At 44.4% G+C, this 18,605-nt stretch overlaps 2 protein-coding genes across 2 annotated transcripts in view; one reads left to right on the forward strand and one right to left on the reverse strand.

The window, feature by feature from the left end:
• Positions 1-10,716, reverse strand: part of LOC115296940 (voltage-dependent anion-selective channel protein 2-like) — a 21,088-nt gene extending 10,372 nt beyond the window's left edge. Inside the window, exon 1 of the mRNA XM_029945429.1 lies at positions 10,575-10,716. Within this exon, the coding sequence (XP_029801289.1) occupies positions 10,575-10,595 (21 nt within the window). The 5' untranslated portion in view covers positions 10,596-10,716. The remainder of the gene's footprint in view (positions 1-10,574) is intronic.
• Positions 10,717-10,828: 112 nt separating this feature from the next.
• Positions 10,829-18,190, forward strand: MFSD4B (major facilitator superfamily domain containing 4B). The gene is given in 5 exon segments (XM_029945428.1): positions 10,829-11,220; positions 13,037-13,205; positions 14,691-14,807; positions 16,065-17,263; positions 17,265-18,190. Coding segments are annotated over 5 exon segments (1,572 nt in total). The 5' UTR covers positions 10,829-11,169; the 3' UTR covers positions 17,301-18,190.
• The last annotated feature ends 415 nt before the right edge of the window (positions 18,191-18,605 follow it).

Raw genomic sequence — 18,605 nt, forward strand, 5'->3', positions numbered from 1 at the left:
CTTTTTAATTTTAGAGTGAGAGACAGTGAGCACAGAGCTGAGGTGGGGCTCCATCCCACAATCACGGGACCACCACCTGAGCCGAAATCAAGAGTCAGATGCTCAACCCACTGAGCCACTTAGGGCCCCAGAAATGGTTTATCTTGAATACAAGTCCCTAACTCTCCCCACCTTCCAATCAGATTGTTACCTTACACCTTCTTTTTTTAAAAAATTTTATCTATCTATCTATCTATCTATCAGTCAGAGAGAGAGAAGGAGCACAAGTGGGGTAGAGGGAAGGGGGGAGGGAGGGAGAGGGAGGAGGGAGAGAGGGAGAGAGGGAGAGAGGGGGAGAGAGAGAGAGAGAGAGAGAGAGAGAGAGAGAGAGAGAGAGAGAGAGAGAGAGGGAGAGAAAGAACGTTAAGCTCCACACTCAGTGTAGAGCCTGATTGGAGCTTGATTCCACAATCCTGGGACCATGACCTGAGCCAAAATCAAGACTCAGACGCAGAAGCAACTGAACCTCTCAGGAGCCCTACCTTACACCTTCTTCCATAGAAATTCTGGAGCCACCGCTGAGCATGCATGCTCAGAACACACACACACACACACACACACACACGGTCATGGGAACTGTTGGCTCCATACCCACCTTTCCATTCTCACCAAGCCACTCTGGTGCGAATGTAACAATCGCTTTGCTAATCTATGTAATAAAACCACTAAAGTGATTTCCCTTTCTTTAGTTTCTTCTACTCCAGTTCAACCGGCCGACACTGGCTGCCATGTTCTTAGCCCTCCGCATTCATCATGATACTCTTACTACTCAGAAACCTTTACAGCGTCCTAAAGTCAAAAGATTGTGTCTTCAGTTGGTTTTCTTTTTTTTTTTAATGTTTTATTAATTTTTGATACAGGAGAGACAGAGCATGAGAGGGGGAGGGGCAGAGAGAGAAGGAGACACAGAACTGGAATCAGGCTCCAGGCTCTGAGCTAGCCGTCAGCACAGAGCCTGACGCGGGGCTCGAACCCACGAACGTGAGATCTGACCTGAGCCGAAGTCGGAGGCTTAGCCGACTGAGCCACCCAGGCGCCCCTTCAGTTGGTTTTCAAAGTTCTTCACAATCTGGCCCCCAAATGCCTTTCCAGACCTACCTATTAATCTGAAAGAACTTTCCACTTGGTATTTTTAAACTCCCTTTAGACAGTCCTCATGTTTGGGCCTCTCAATGCTGTGTCCGTGCTCAATCCCGACTCAAATCTCACATGTCTCTTGCACCCCACCACAGTGCTTGGTGCACACAATGCTTGCTTTTCCCTTGGCCCTTCAGCTACCCCACTGTGATTTCTTTGTGCAAATTCCCACGCTTTTTCTGCCTCAACTCTCTACTTTGACATATTTGAATAATTTGTTTACCTTGGACTTTATTAGATACTTCCTTCACTGATGCAGGGTTCATGCTCAATTCTTCCTAGATGTCTACAATGGAATTTTTCAGTGACTCTCTTTATATCTTAGTTTTGGTTACAATACTTTTGTTAAAGAATTATTAAAACATGGCACCTATGATAATCCCTTTTTATAATTACTATGGAAAAACTTTGAAGGATAACCCCAATCTGAAGGAGGGAGTAACAATATTACTGGCATTCCAGTTTCAAGTGGCTTTTTTTACTACTGGGACAAAAATGTGTAAGACATGGTTTTAGGCACATTAAGTTACTGGCTGCTCTTCTGAAAGTCAGAATTGCAAGGGACCTCAGAGATCATCTACTTTAACCCATGCATTTGGAAAGTGAGGCTGAGGGAAATGACATCATTACCCCATATGACTGGGACTCTGTACATCCAGTGCACTCTCCACAGGAATTACAGGTGATCACTTGCGTTTTAAAACCACTCCTAATTTTCCTCTTCTCTTAGTCTCTGTTGTGGGAAACTCCCCACCTTCCCTACCTTTATACGTAGCATGTCCTCAGGACTTACTGAGTCCCTGGCCCTCTTCCATCTATACTCACAACTGAGGCCATCTTACCCAGGGACATAGGATTAAATGCCATCTCCATACTAACTCCCAGTTTATATCCAGTGTTTCCTCCTTCTACTGAGTTGAATATCCGGCTGCCCACCTGATGCCTTCATTTAATTATGTAATATCATGATCTTAACACGTTCAACCTGAATTCTTGATTTTCTTCCATGTTCCAGGAGAATTTGTGCTCCTTTTACAACAACTTTTTCCATCTGAATAAATAGGGCTATTATTCACCAGTAGCATAGGGAACAGTCTCTTGGGGCTCTTCTGAACCCTCTCCCCAGTAAAGCCTGGACTTCAGACTCTGTGTCTATCTTGGCATTGCTCAATTTTAGTGAGAATCCTGTTGGCATCTGATTGGGTCCTTCAACCTCTACTGTCCCCCTGGTGATGTCTGGTTACCCTGGTCCACCTTCAGCAAGAGTCCTGTGGGGTTGGTTTAGCCAGAATCCCCCTTTCCCCTGATGTTTCCTCCTAATAATTTTCCAACCTCCCTCCTGCACCCAGTCCCTTGGCTAAAGATTCCCACTTTTCCTTGTATTTATAATTGAGCCCAGTTCTGGGCGCCTGGGTGGCTCAGTCAGTTAAGCGTTGGACACGCTCAGGTCATAATCTCATGGTTCATGAGTTTGAGCCCTGCATCAGGCTCTGTGCTGACAGCTCAGAGCCTGGAGCTTGCTTTGGATTCTGGGTCTCTCTCTCTCTCTCTCTCTCTCTGCTCCCTCGTGTTCTGTCTCTATCTGTCTCTCTCTCAAAGATAAATAAATATTAAAAATAAATAAGTAAAAGTGATTTCAATTCTATACTGAGGTATTTTTTCCCCACCTATTGCAATAGTCATGAGTTTTTATGGCTTCAACTACTATCCAGTCTGGTTTTTCTTTGACAGAAGTGAAAATCCTTGAAGTCATTTTTTTATATTTTATATATTCCTTCTCGCACATACCCAGTCCGTTAGTGTGAAAAGTAAGGGATAGGATTCATTTTCAGAAATACCAAATAAAAGCTGTGCTGTCTAAATAACAGTATGTTTACAACCTATTGGAAATATGTATGAACCTCCCCCCCCCCCCCACACACACAAAATGGAGTCCCAAACCCTTAGACATTTCACTTCCTGGTTCTTCTGCCTCTCTTCATTTTGCAGGCTTGTTTTCCTGGGCTTTGCAATGAGCATGTGCCAAAGAAGGAAGGAGGGTCTGAAAGTCTGCATCATCTCAGGGAAGGTAAGTTTGTTCCAATCAGACTACTTTTTGCCTTACAATGGCATGGGCGACGTCTGGGCAAAGCTGTAAGTCTGTAGAACTCAGCCAACGAGGAACCAGGGGAGGGACCTGCACGCTGGGAGATAAATTGTCTGCTGTGACTGCCCAAGTGCGCCTGTCCAGCAGTCACCCGCTCCTGCAAGAATGTTGATTAAAGACTCGCTTCACTGTGTTTCGAGTCTCCAAGTCCCTCCTTTGATTGGGTCGATGGGCTTATTTCTAACAATTGGCAAATACCACTGTTCTTAGCTTCAATAACTTCCCAAATCTGACCATTCTCACAAATACAAACATCTCAGCCTAACCAAATAACCTCTGCAAATATCTGAACCTAACCAATCACCTCTCAATTAGACCACCTTCTCCCGGCTCTCCATCCCACTCCTCTCTAGTGTATTCTTCGAACACATCCAGAGTCCTTAACAGAAGGCCCGCATGTGGACCCAGGAACCTGCTGGCTCTCTCATTTTCTACCAACTCTCCCTTCATTCCTACGACCCCGGACCCACCGGCCTGTTTACTTCTCGGACACACCAAGCTCGCTCCGGCTCCCAGAGCCTTGTCCCCGCAGCTCGCTCCGGCATGCTCTTCCGCACGGCTGGTTCTCTCCCTTCACTTAGGGTTCTGTCCAGATGTCACTCCCAGGAGCCTTCCCCAACACGACCTTAGTTAAAAACACCCCCTCTCCATCACTCTCTATCCCCTTCATTCTTGGTCTTCTGCAGGGTACTATCACTATCGACAGATTACAAATGCCTTTGTTCATTTTCTACCTTGTCCAGGAGAGCGAGAATTTTTTCTGTTTTTTTTTTCACGGTTAGATCAATGCCTGGCACGCACTAGTATTTAATAACTATTTAGTGACTAAATCAATGATCAGGTGGGCTTTTATTTAGTTTGCTTATAAGTTAAAAAAAAATACTGTTACTCGTGTTTGTTCCTAGTTTAGCAACACAATAGTCCCTGTCATTGTGGGGATTTCTACAAAGGAGCTGGATTTTTTCTAAGCGGGTAGCAGCAAGTGTGGGATTAGATGGCAGAGATTACACAAGAATGACTCTACTCTGGGGCAGAGTAGTCTCCAGCTCAGGATAAGTGGCTGCTTCTGTGTACAGACAGAGGGAAGATTGTATTTCTTACAGAGCACTTAAAGCCCTAAAGTAGTTTCCTCTTTTATGCAGACAACTCTAATTGCTCCTGAAGTACATTAAGTACATTAGTACATTAAGACATGTTAGTCTGTCTCTATTTAAGCTTATAGTAGGCAAGCTCTCAACTTTGGGTTGCTTTGTTTTTATTCTCTTGATAAGTTGATTTTGGCTAATAACAGTACAGTATGCCAAAGATTTTATCTGATCAAAACAGGATAGGAGACCATTATGATGGTAGATCCAAGTGTTCTATCGTCTTGTATGTTATAATGAATCCAGTTAAAGGAAATTCTAAGTTCATATATTTTTTAAAATAGGAAATTTAAAAAATCAGTAAGTTCTTATTTTTAATGGGAGAAAAAATTTCCACCAGACACCAAAATCAGATCTTTTCAGCATTATTTTGAACTTTTCAAAGTTCATAGCCTAAACAATGATTATTTTGCTGAAATTAAATCTTTGTCAGAGTTGGCTTTAATAGACTCTTTTTTATGTTTATTTTTAAGAGAGAGAGAGAGACAGAGAGACAGAGTGACAATGGGGGAGGAACAGAGAGAGAGGGAGACACAGAATCCGAAGCAGGCTCCAGGCTCTGAGCTGTCAGCACAGAGCCCAACGTGGGACTGAACTTTATGAACTATGAGATCATGACCTGAACCAAAGTTGGATGCTTAACCGACTGAGCCACCCAGGTGCCCCTAGACTGGGTTTTTAATGCTAAAGTTAAAGAATGATCTTTTACATAGAGGCTGCTTTTAGGCAACAGGCTTGAGCAATGGCATGTAGAAAGGGCCCCACAGTGACCCTCTGGCTGAACACAGAAAGGCACATCAGGTCACGAACCTCCAAGTATCTATAGGCCACAACCGACCAATGGGTTACTTTCAACCTGGCACAGTTACCAAAAAAGGGAGAATGCTGGGGCGCCTGGGTGGCTCAGTTGGTTAAGCCTCCGACTTTGGCTCAGGTCAGATCTCACCTTGGTGGGTTCGAGCCCCGCATCGGGCTCTGTGCTGACAGCTAGCTCAGAGCCTGGAGCCTGCTTCCGGTTCTGTGTCTCCTCTCTCTGCCCCTCCCCCTCTCATGCTCTGTCTCTCTCTGTATCAAAAATAAATAAAAAAAACATTAAAATAAAAAAAAAACCATTAAAAAAAATTAAAAAAAAAAAAGGGAGAATGCCATACGTGGCCATACCTTGTCATCTTCCCCCTTTAGGTACAGCCCCCACTTCATTAGTCTCTCCTCACCTGTCCTGCCAGCCACTCCCTTGCAGTGTATTCAGTAAACTTCTGTCACCTTTGTTCTGCCTCAGGTGATGCCCCGTGAGATCATGACCTGAGCTAAACTGAGAGACGCTAAACCAACTGGGCCATCCAGGCACCCCAGACACCACAATTTAGTATACTGATAGAAATAGTTATGACACCTAGTTTTTCCATGATGTGATTTAAGTACTAATTAGACATTATTTGATAAGTAAAAAGAATGATCTCTCCAGAGAATAAAGATTGAATAGGTCCTACCAGTGATGTGCAGTCCTCAAGCATGATCTAACTCCTCACTCTTACTCAAGATAAAATTTCAAATTAAATGATGAAAAATCTGGTGTGCCTGGGTGCCTCAGTCAGTTTAACGTCCTACTTTCACTCAGGTCCTGATCTCACAGTTCGTGGGTTCGAGTCCTGCATCAGGCTCTGTGCTGACAGCTCAGAGCCTGATCCTGCTTCGGGTTCTGTGTCTCCCTCTCTCTCTGCCCCTCCCTGCTCATGCTCTGTCTCTCTCTGTCTCTCAAAAATAAATAAATGTTAAAAAATATTTTACAAAAAAGATGAAAAATCTCTCTCCTTGTTGCCATTTCACAAATATGCCAATATAAGTACCATATTAATGACTAAGGTCCAGACAGTTTCCTTTTTGATACATTATCATACAAGTTATGTCAATTTTTTCAAGGAATCAATAAAACGATATCTATTTTTAACTGAAAAGTTGGCTCTTAAATATTTTTATTTCTCCTGAATTGTCTCAGATAGAAGTTATTTTCACAATTGGCCTGAAGAGGAAACTGCATGAAGCAGTACTCTATTTTATACCTTTTTTTTCTTTTCTTTTCTTAAAAGGTGGTGAGTGATCTCTGGAGGCAACTGGAAAAAGTATCCTGCTGTTTTCAAGAATGAAGGGGTGAGAGGTAGAATTAGAAAATAGATCCTTCCATTTTAGAGGAGCTTCTGTTTCCTTTTTTTCTTAATTTTTAAAATGTTTTTATTCATTTTTGAGACAGAGACAGTGCGAGCAGGGGAGGGTCAGAGAGAGAGGGAGACACAGAATCTGAAGCAGGCTCCAGGCTCTGAGCTAGCTGTCAGCACAGCCTGACACGGGGCTTGAACCCACGAACTGTGAGATCAGGACCTGAGCCAAAGCCAGATGCTTAACTGACTGAGCCACCCAGGCACCCTATAGGTGGGCACTACTTCTAAATACTACCAGACTATCTTAGCAATAGGGAAGAGAGGTTTTCCTCCTCCTCTGGCAACAGCCCAGCCAATGAAAGACTGTCACAAGTCAGTCAATGAAAATCCACCATATTGTGAATTCCCAGTGTACTCCAATGTATGTTTTGTTTATAATAATTCTCCCAACTTCCTTCTTTCCACTATAAAAGAGTGTTCCTCTCCTTTGTTCTCTGGGCTTGCCAATGGTTTTGCGGTAGCTTCCTGTTCCAAAATGCAATTCTTCGCTATTCACAAATAAATCCATTTTTTTTGCTGGTAAAATAACTGGCTGTTTTAGTTTTAAGGTTAACACCTGTCATACAAAGAACCAGGAAGCTTTGGCCAAATCCTTAGGGAGAAGAAAAGCACCATAACAACCCCATAACACAGGTGTTGGAATTTTCAGACAAAGACTCTAAAGCAGCATTTATACCTTGCAGGAGGTGAAGATAAACACGTGACGCAAACGTAAAGACATACATTTTCAGCAGAGAAACAAAGTATAAAAAAGAACTGAGTGGAAATTTTGAACTGAAAAGTACAATATCTGAAAGAAATTCACTAGATAGGTATAATATCAAAATGGAGATGATGGATGAAAGCAGCAGTGAACTTGAAGACACATAAGTCAACAGAATTATCTAAACTAAAGAGCAGAAAGGGGAAAAAAAGGCCAGAAAACACAGAACATAGGGCTCAGGGACTTGTGCAACAACATCGAAAGGTCTAACATACAAGTCATTTGGGTTCCAGAAAGACAGACAGGTGAAGGAGATTGAGAAAAATTCCATGAGAAAGTAATGGCTAGAAACTTCCCAGATTTGGTAGAGGGCATATCTACAGATTCCAGAAGGTTGGTGGACCCCAAAATTCAAAGAAAATCATGCCTAGATATCGCAAAATCAAACTACCAAAAGACAGTGATAAAGAAAAAACCTTGAAAGCAGCCAGAGAGAAATGAAATAAAGAGCAAAAATCAAATGACTGCAGAGTTCAGGGTCCAGAAGACACTGGAACAGCATCTCTAGGTGTGGAAAGTAAAGTACAACAAATTAGAAACCTATTTCAGAAATGAAGGTGAAATAAAGACATTCTTAGATGAAGCAAAACGTAAAAAGCAATTGTCAGCAGACCTGCCCTAAAAAAGAATGCTGAGGATGAAGGTAAAGGATACCAGAAGGAAGCCTGGATGTTTAGGAATGAAGGACGAGCAGCAGCAAAGTAACTACCAAGGTTAATATAAATATCCTTTTTTTTTTTTAATCTTTTTTTTTTTTTCAAGTAGGCTTCATGCCCGGCTTGGAGCCTAATGCGGGGCTGAAACTCATGACCCTGAGATAGAAAACTGAGCTGAGATCAAGAGTCAAACACTTAAACGACTGAGCCACCCAGGTGCCTCTTAAATTCTTTAAAATATGTATGATTACTAATAAAAAAATGTATGATTATTGAGAAGATAGGCAGGAATAAGGCAGATGCACTTAGTTATGGGAGACTAAGGTACTGTAACAAAAATTCATGATTTGAGAGACAGGTTTTTTTCCCCCACATATCACAGAGGGAGGCCTTCTCTCTGGCCTTTCTGCTCACATTCTATTGGCATTTTTTTAAATTTATTTTTTATTTTTTAATGTTTATTTATTTTTGAGAGGGAGAGAGAGACATGAGCAGGGTAGGGACACAGAGAGAGGGAGACACAGAATCTGAAGTAGGCTCCAGGCTCAGAGCTGTAAGCACAGAGCCTGATGCATGGCTTGAACCCATGAGCCATGAGATCATGACCTGAGCCGAAGTCGGACGCTTAACCACCTGAGCCACCCAGGCGCCCCTCACTGGCATCCTTAACTGCAAAGTCAGCTGGGAGATGTAGTAGAGCTGGGGCAGTCATGCCCTCAGTTATAGCTTCGTTACTTAGGAAGAAGGGGCAGATGGGTTTTGATGCAGAGCTAGCAGCTTCTCCCGCAGCAGGTGAAAGAGAAAGGAGGCATTTTGGACAAGAGGGGACAATATGTTCAAAGGTATGGAAGAGAGAGACAACATGTAGAGTGCTAATAGGAATGTTTGATGTTGTTGGAAAGTAAATAATGAGATGAAGCTAGCAAGGTGGGCTGCAGTAGAGGAAGCTGGATTTTATTCTTGAAGACCTGACAGGTTTTAGGTAGCAGATTCTCATTTCAATGAGCTACTCAGGGCTGAAAGATGGGAGAACAGAAGACTAGAGGAGGGAAACCTAATTAGGAACTTAGGGGAATAGTTTTGGTGAGAGCGGCTAAAGTTTTATAAGTAGGCTGTGATCATAGCATAGAGGGCTGGTTTTAGAAATATCTGTGGAAATAAAATTGGCAGGACCTGGAGATAAACTGAGGAGAGAGAAAGAGGAAGCAGCAGGCAGGATCTCACACTCCTTACAAAGATGGCGGAGGGGCTGGTGGTGTCAGCATGGAGTATCCCCGGGCAGGCGCAGATTGATTTAGGAAAAAGAGGAGTTCGGTTTTAGGTGATAAAGATAAAGTCTCGTGCAGCTTGAATTCCCACAGAATATTTTTGATTATATTAAATCTCAGTGAGCGAGTTGAAGTGTATAGCTCAAGACCAAACTCCAGATGGCATACAGAGTCCTCTGTAACGTGCACCTCACCGACCTCTCCTATCATCGGCTCTTCTCTTTATCATGAATGTCTTTTGCTTCAGCCACATCAAGCTCTTCTCAGAGGCCTTCCCGGACTCTGAACTCTAAAACAGGTTCTCTTAAATCACAGCATCTGTACATTCTGGGGTAAATTGGGAGAGTCCTTAATGACCAAATGGATGGGGCTGGAGAGATGGGGTGGAAGGGAAATGAGATTCAGGTTTGTAGCCTGGGAGCCTAAGTGGGTAAGAGTAATCAGGTGCAAAAGAACATTTCTGATAGACAATAAAAAACAATAATTACACGTTTTGAGGCTGTGGTCTGGTCAAAGGGTAAAAGGAATCAAAAAGCTAGAATAGGATAAAGAAGACAAGGCCTTTTCTCCTCCTTTCAGGGATCCTGAAAACCCAAATCCTGCTCCACTTTTTTTTTTTTTTAACTTTTAAAATTTATTTTTGAGAGACAGAGAAATAGAGCATGAATGAAGGAGGAGCAGAGAGAGAGGGAGACACAGAATCCAAAGCAGGTTCCAGCTCAGAGCCAGACGCGGGGCTCAAACCCACGGACCGTGAGATCAGGACCTGAGCTGAAGCCGGACGCTTAACCAATTGAGCCACCTAGGCGCTCCTCCACTTTCTTACAACAATGGTATTCGCAGGCATTGAAACTAGAGTGTGCTTGAAACCTTGGCTTTGGGTCCAGACTTCTCTACTGTTACACTGTGTATGTACAGCCCCTGATTCGCTGACTGACCTTGGGCAAGTTGTTACTTATTCTCTATGACTTAATCCTCCTCTCCGTAAATCGAAGATACATGGAATTTGGACTGTTGTTATGAGCGCTGGTTGAGATGATACCCTTGAACGCTTACATGAAGTTCAACAAATGCTGTGGAGTGATAGATGGACGACATAGTTCAAAGGAACGAGGGCAGCAATTCTAGGAAGCTGTCTAAGGCACCGACCTCCGGGCTTCCTTTGCCCAGCGAGGAGACCCGGGGAGCGGTCGCAAAGCCATACCTTGCAAACCTTGGCCCGCATTTCCTCGTGACAGTGTGGCCGCGTCTTTCGTCACGATCCGTCGGGCCCCGGGCTGCAGCTTCGGCTCGCTCCGCCACGCGGCGCCCGCTCGCTGGGCCTCTTTGGGCTCAGCTGTGTGTGACGCCCCAGGCCCCAGAACCAAGTCCGGTCTCCCAGGCAACCACATAAACTTCCGGTTTGAGGCAGGCCGCGGTTGGCGAGAGGCCACATATCCGCCACGTGACCCCCGCCGGCACCTTGCAGGCTGAAGGGCTCGCGTCCCCGGCCTGCAACACCCGGCGCGTTCCGAAGTTAGACTTCCCCGCCCTGACTGGGGTCCGTTCCAGGGGAGGTGGCGCCAGCGGGGACTGCCGGGCCTGGAGGGGCGGGGCCGGGACTCAGCTCGCGGTTCCAGAGGCTCCGCTGAGAAGCCGGGCGGCCGCAGGACCGCTTCTCCCGAGCCGCCGAGCTGGAGCTGGAGCTGGAACTCCGTGGGGCCGGGGCCCCGGCTGCCGGGCAGCGGCTCCTCCAGTCCGAGGCCGCGGCGGAGAATGAGGCGGTGGAGGGTTACCGGCGGAGCCGCGGGGCGGGAGGCATGCTGCGCTGGTTCATCACCGTAATCCTGTGTGCCGCCTTCCTGGGTCTGGTGAGAGCAGGGGCTGGAATCCTCCCAGGCCGGGGCGTGAGCAGGCGTCCTGCAGAGAGCGCGGGCGTCCGAGTTCGAGTCTCGCCTCTGCCTCTTTGCAAACTGTGCGACCTTGGGCGCATTCATCCGCCCCACCCCCGGCCTTAGTTTCCTAATCCGAAAAACGGGCACAGTTCTAATCTTGGAGGTTTTGTCAAGTGCGAAATTGTTTTCCTAATATATTTTCCAGCTCCGCAAACCGTCCTACGTCTTCTACGTGGGGTGGGGAGCTGTAAGGGGGTTTGACAGCTTTATGGCCCCTGCCCCTCGAGCCCACGCAGACCCCATATTATTACGCAAAGCTGGTTTTCTGGGATTTCCCCTGCCTGTCTGACGAAATAGAGTCAGCTCTTTATTTTTGCTGTTGGGGAAAGAGAACCGGAGAGGGAAACTGCGTTTTCCAGACCACACAGCTGGCTTTAAGTCGTAAAGCCAGGAATTATAGGTCTCTTATTCTGCCCACAATCCTGTGTAAAACCAACCCATAGATCCTTCAGTGTTTTTCTTGGAGTAAGACGCGCCTTTTGCCCAACCCCTTGACCTCCCAGCCATTCCCTTATTTCTGGACATCTCCCTTCATCACTTGTCCGGAATGTTGGGATCTGGGGGCTTGGTAGGGTGTGTCCTCCTAGGAGACTTCAGGTCACTTAGCAGCTTTCTCTTGAGCCACAACGCTTTCTTAGAATGTTTCGATGTGGAAAAAAAAAATCATTGCAGACACTTGGTGAGTCCTCCTGTTTTAAGTGCTTTGCAGGCAGGAAGTAATTTGATTGGAGATCAGATTTGACTAGGTGCTCACTCTGTCCTTAGTCTGGGACTGCTCTTTCTTGGGTAAGAAACACCCAAGTGTTTATAGCAGAGCAGTCCAAGTAGAATCAACTATTCTTGAAGCCTAGATCCATTAAAAACACTTTTTTTTTTTTTTTTTTTTTTAGTGTCCAGCCAATATCCTGTGATGGCTTGGAGTTTTCTTTGAAGAAAAATGTAGATTCAGAACCATTTAAATTGCTTATCTCCTGTGTATTTTGTATGTCAGAGGAAGGACCCCATGTGCATCCAAAAATATTGCTCTGTATTAACAACATCAAAAAACAGGAGTAATATTTTAATGGCTTGATGATTAGCAGGTTTTTTAAATCTTTTTTTTTTTTAACATTTATTTATTTTTGAGAGACAGAGAGAGTACAGAGCGTGAACAGGGGAGGGGCAGGGAGAGAAAGAAACACAGAATCTGAAGCAGGCTCCAGGCTCCGAGCTAGCGGTCAGCACAGAACCTGATGTGGGGCTCGAACCCACAAACTGTGAGATCATGACCTGAGCAGAAGTTGGAAGCTCAACCAGCTGAGCCACCCAGGTGCCCCAATAATTAACTTTTTAACATCTAAATTCCTGTTCTTTGTATATAATCTAGTATATTAAAATGCCAAGACTAAAATTATTTTAATGTTACATTTTCCTGTTGATACAAAAGAGTCTTTTATGGTATTGTTCAAAAAGGAAACGAAATTGCAGCAATGCACCAAACAAATGACTTTTTTTTTTTTTTTTAACTTGAGAGCTGTCAAAACTAGAAAACCAGTAGGATTTGACACATCAGATACAGGAGTCTAAAGCTCTAGGATACTAGTACTGTCATCCTTAATTTTTCTGGACTGTTAAGACTTAAAGTAATGCCCTGAAATCCCCTCTTCCGTTTTTAATAGGGAAGGAAGCTACCACATAGACAGACATTATTTTAATGATTGTAGATAAGAGATTTTGTCTTTTTGAATTTTAGGGAATGAGTGTTGCTATACTGGGACCCACATTTCAAGATTTGGCAACAAATGTGAACCGCAATATTAGCAGTCTTTCTCTGATTTTTGTGGGCCGTGCCTTTGGATATTTGAGTGGCTCTGTGATTGGTGGAGTTCTTCTTGACAATATGAATCATTTTCTACTCTTGGGTAAGTAAAACACCAGGTGTAGCTTTTTGCGACTTCTGTGGAATTTACGATTTGTTTTAAACTATGAAATATACTAGCTTGCAGGGTGGTTGACAAATGTGTAGTGTTCAGGCATCCTCAGTGGAGGTCAGGTTTCCTTGGTGCCTGTTTTCATCTTGGCAGTTACAGGGAATCTGTGCTGGGCCCACTCTGGAAATTTAGATTAGCCCGAGCGTGCTACCCATCTTTAGCCTTCCTGACCATCACTGTAATTTAGGCACCACCCCTGGGTCCCCCAACCAACATACCAGGTGTCCAAAGATCTTTCCTCGTCAGGGTTTAGGACAGATCTAGGGCCACCACAGATCAGAATGAATTCCTTGACCCTGCCCAGACTAGACCTGGGACTGAGTGTGAAGGCGGGAGGGAATGGTGGGTGAAATGACTATAGTTTGGTCCCTGCCGCCCCATGTTAATGACTTTGGACCTCTCTACCTCACCCTCAGAATAGATGGCAGAGCTTCTAACTTATTCTTTTTTGAATAAATAGATATGTTTAAAGTTTATTTTTTGAGCGAGAGAGAGAACGAGTGGGGGAAGGGCGGAGAGAAGATCCCAAGCAGGCTGTGCACTGTCAGCACAGAGCCCGATGTGGGGCTCGAACCCACAAACTGCGAGATCATGACCTAAGCCAAAATCAAGAGTCGGATGCTTACCTGACTGAGCCACCCAGGCGCCCCTGAATAAGTAGATATGTTTAAAGAAAATCTGGATTGGGGCGCCTGGGTGGCTTTGTCAGTTGGGTGTCCTACTTCGGCTCAGGTCATGATCTCATGGTTAGTGGGTTCAAGCCTGTGCTGACAGCTCAGAGCCTGGAGCCTGCTTTGAATTCTGTTTTTCCCTCTTTGTCTCTGCCCCTCCCCTGCTCATGTTCTCTCTCTCTCTCTTCCAAAAATAAATAAAATATTAAAAAAAATAAAATCTGGATTAATGTGATAAAACTGCTTTGGAAGTCAGGAGAATAATTTACTATTATTGATGAATAAATGAATAATTGCCCAGATTTCCAAAGTGAGTTGAAAACACATATGTCTGGTATTCCCCTCCCTGTTCCCAACCTAATTGTGTAATACATTTCTACAACTATAATAATTGCATCTTCTTTTTCTTTTTAATTTCTTACATTGTATCCAAAAATCCCTTTAGGTTCTTAAATATGAAATATTTAAATAATTTTTGAGCTGTTTTGCTATATAACTTTGCCTTATGGTATCTAACTTGATTATTAGCATTGTTAGAAATGTACTCATGTTAGGATAACTTAGATTTTATAGTCTATAAAGATTATGAAAACTTGTAAAGGAAATAGCCATTTGCAGATGGTGAACCTCTCATCCACTTATTATTACTCAATTGTAATTCTACCTGCTTCTATTTATGGGAGTTTTTATGATGTAGACTTGATTCATGAATATTGTTTTTTATAGCTTTTACCTTTCTTCCCAGGGGTGTCAATGTTGGCCACCACAGTTGGTCTTTACCTTGTTCCATTTTGTAAGACAGCAGTATTACTGATTGTCATGATGTCCATCTTTGGTGTTTCAATTGGCATTCTGGATACAGGTCAGTGAGCACTTCAGTGTCATCTCTGGGAATGGGGACTTCGTATTAGAAAAAGTAGCACAGATGACCTCAAGTGGTCATTTGCAGTGTAAAATGACACCAGCCTACTGAGTTGCTCCTGGGGTCACCCAGTCAGAACCACCCTTTGGGCAACTACTCTTCTTGCCAAGCAGGGTGCCTGCTTTTGAGCAGCCAACCGTGGAGTGAACGGACTTTGTTCAGTGAGGGATTATTGCTTTATGGTATCCAAACAGGAAAGGGTGCGCCTTGTGGGTAGCTATGGTGCAGGTGAGGGGGCTTCCATTTTGGGGGAGAACTTTGTCAGTGTGATATGGGAGGAATCGATGGGTTACTAGGTTGAACCAACCGCAGAACCATTATTTGGCTGAGGAATCCTAGGAAGCAGCAGTCCAGTTGTAAAAGCACTCTGTCTTTCTGAGAAACCTGTCCTCTGTAGTATTTTCCTTCTCTCTCTTTCTTTCTTCTCTCAAAAGCTCCTGCCTCCCTGCAGGAGAGCCTCTCCACAGGTCTTGGTGTCTTTTAAAACCTACTAAATAACATGCGTGGCATTTTTGCCCACCCCTCAGAGCAACTCTTATCTCCTGCTCTACTGTTACTTGATCCATCGGGGATGTTTTATACTTTAGGCTTGGTTTGGTTGTGGTATTACAGGGTACGATTGTGTGTTTATCTCCAAATATGTTACAAAAAAGAGAGAGAGAGAGAGAGAGAGAGAGAGAGAAAGAAAACCCAAGACTTGATGCTTCTTGCCTTTCGCCCTGTAGAGGAGGCATCCTGTCCCGGGCATGCAGAACTCTGTAGTGTTCAGGATCCTGACTGTGTGCTGTGCATCTGTCACATGCATGAATCGTTTCCCTCAACTGGCTATTTGGTAATTTGGCCACCACCCGATGATCATAGATACTTAAAATGTTTGTAAATAAATAAATATCCCCCCTCGGCCTGCCAGCTTGGTATTAGAACTGTGTTACAAAAAGCCTCAGGCTAATGTCCCTGGCTCTAGGAGGCAGTGGTTTACTAGCTCAAGGAACCCGTCTGTGAGTATGTGATGTTTCCAGTTCTCTGATGGTGGGAGGCTAGAGCGCCTCACAGAATGGACGAGTTGTGACATCTGACAACTTTGAATGTTATAATCCCTGCGCCACATGAAATAGGCTCTTCCCCTCTCTGATAGTAATGAACTGGTTTTGGCCAAGTTTCTGTAATTAAATCCTTTTCCTCATCTTTCGTTGGTAGGTGGTAACGTCCTAATCTTGGCTCTTTGGGGGGACGAAGGAGCCCCACATATGCAGGCCTTACACTTCAGTTTTGCCCTGGGCGCCTTCTTGGCTCCACTGCTGGCTAAGCTGGCACTGGGCACGACGGTGTCTGGTGACAATCACACGGAAGCTGACGCTCACGGCTCGCTCAGCCAGTCTTCTGAGGCCGACGCAGAATCCCTCCTCGGAGCACCCAACAATCTGAATTTACTGTGGGCTTATGCCGTGATCGGGACTTACATTTTTGTAGTTTCTGTCTTTTTCTTGGCTCTGTTTTTAAAGAAAAGCTCCAGGCAGGAAAAAGCAAAAGCGTCTGCTCAGAGGTCTCGAAGAGCCAAATACCACAACGCCCTTCTTTGTCTGCTTTTTCTGTTCTTCTTCTTCTACGTGGGGGCCGAGGTGACGTACGGCTCTTACGTTTTCTCGTTCGCGACCACCCATGCCGGCATGAAGGAGAGCGAAGCAGCTGGCCTGAACTCCATCTTCTGGGGGACCTTTGCGGCCTGCAGGGGCCTGGCCATCTTCTTTGCTACGTGTTTGCAACCTGGAACCATGATCGTGTTGAGCAACATCGGCAGCCTGGGGTCATCTTTATTGCTGGTGCTTTTCAACAAGAGCCCAGTTTGTCTCTGGATAGCAACGTCCGTGTACGGGGCCTCGATGGCCACCACGTTTCCCAGCGGCGTCTCCTGGATTGAGCAGTACACGACCATCCACGGGAAATCTGCAGCTTTTTTTGTAGTGGGCGCTGCCCTGGGAGAAATGGCTATTCCTGCGGTCATTGGAATCCTTCAAGGAGAATATCCGGATTTGCCTATAGTTTTGTATACCTCTTTGGGGGCCTCGATAGCCACTGCTGTTTTATTTCCTGTGCTCTATAAATTAGCCACATCACCTCTCAATCAACAGCGGAAAGACCACAGAAAAAGCGAGGACCAGAAAGCTTTGCTTTCCAGCTCTGAGCTAAATGACTACGAGGAAGAGAATGAAGAAGAAGATGCAGAAAAGTGGAATGAAATGGATTTTGAAGTGATCGAAATGAACGATACAATGAGGAATTCTGTGATAGAGACATCTAGAAATGTTCTGACGGAGCCCTTAGCTGAAGTCTCCCGCTCCAGTGCAGTGGTATGGGGCTCCTCTCCAGTTAACGCTGGCAAGTCCCCTGGGAGTCACCTTGCAAGAGACCAGGCTAAAAGGGACTAACACCTAGAGACCATGGATTATTGACTGACCTCCTTGAGTAGTCTCCAGTTTTAAAGAAGCCAGTCAGAGCAGAGCATTAACAGATCTTCAACATGCTTTGGGGAATCAAAATTTCTGGGTCAGAGTACATATAGCAAATGCTAAAAAGTTTTGGCAGGTTCTATAATTCCCAGAATTTTCCATAAAGAACAATGGTCTCCTACAGCAGGATATTGTTGTGAGGCTAGTGTTTGGCATGTGGCTGATTTGGTCGTGTTTTGTGGTTTCCATCCCTCAGAGCATGTAAAGATGTTCATTGGTGAGGACTTGGGTGCTGTTCTAATAGAGTGTGAAACTACTTAGCAGTTGAATTGATGGGCCGAACAAATGATCGGTCCTCAGTGTTCTGCCAGTGAAGCCTAGGAGTGTCGTTTCATAAAAGAGCAACTTTGCAAACGAACAGGGATTTTTTTCATTGCTTTGCCCTCTCTGCAGCAGTGCACCAGAGAACACTAACCCTCATTTGATTTCTGATTTCTTTGAAGAGAACTCAGAACAGGACCCAAGAGACCCGGCTTCAAACCTTGACTGCTGCTTACTACATATCTGGTCCCGCACTCAGTCACTTAGCTTCCGTAGGCCTCATTTAGCTTCTCTCCTGATCTGTGATTCCAAGAGTGAAACTGAGGTGGTTTCCAAACTAGGAATCCATAAATTTTAAAGTATGTGCAATGGGAAAAAATGTTGGTGCAAGATGTCTGTTAGAAATTAATATAAGTGCCATCCATTCTTCATTTCAAGTGAGAAGTGAAACAAAATTGATAGTTTTAAGAATAGTACCAATTATGAATACATGTCAGTTTAAGAGACTCTGTGTTTAATGGCAAAACACATTTTTAGTATTTCATTCATTCTAAGATGCACCTTTTTCCACATTTATTTTCACATTTTGAACATCTCTGAAATCAGAATGTGTCTTAAAGTCAGTAGTCTCTTAACACTGACAGAATTCAGCTGACGGTTACCCATGTATATATACAAAGTAATGTTGCATGTTACAGTCAGTGTCTTAAATAGGAATTCATTCAATTCTGGAGATTTTGCTATTTTTACAGATATTTTAAAGAGAAAAGTTATTTTTATATACGGACTTTCTTAATGTTCAAGCAGGATTTGGAGATGCAGCGTTCCGACTTTAAGAGCTGTTTCAGAGTTACTATGTTAGCAGCACCTTAGCAACAGAGTCTGAGTCTGAGCCTTGTGCTTCCAGGATTTGGTCCTCGTCGAGTCTGGCTGCTGATCGCATTGTTAACGCTGGAAACTAGGCTGCTAG

The sequence above is a fragment of the Suricata suricatta genome, chromosome 7 (genome assembly GCF_006229205.1).
Source record: "Suricata suricatta isolate VVHF042 chromosome 7, meerkat_22Aug2017_6uvM2_HiC, whole genome shotgun sequence".
In the NCBI taxonomy this organism is placed as follows: domain Eukaryota; kingdom Metazoa; phylum Chordata; class Mammalia; order Carnivora; family Herpestidae; genus Suricata; species Suricata suricatta.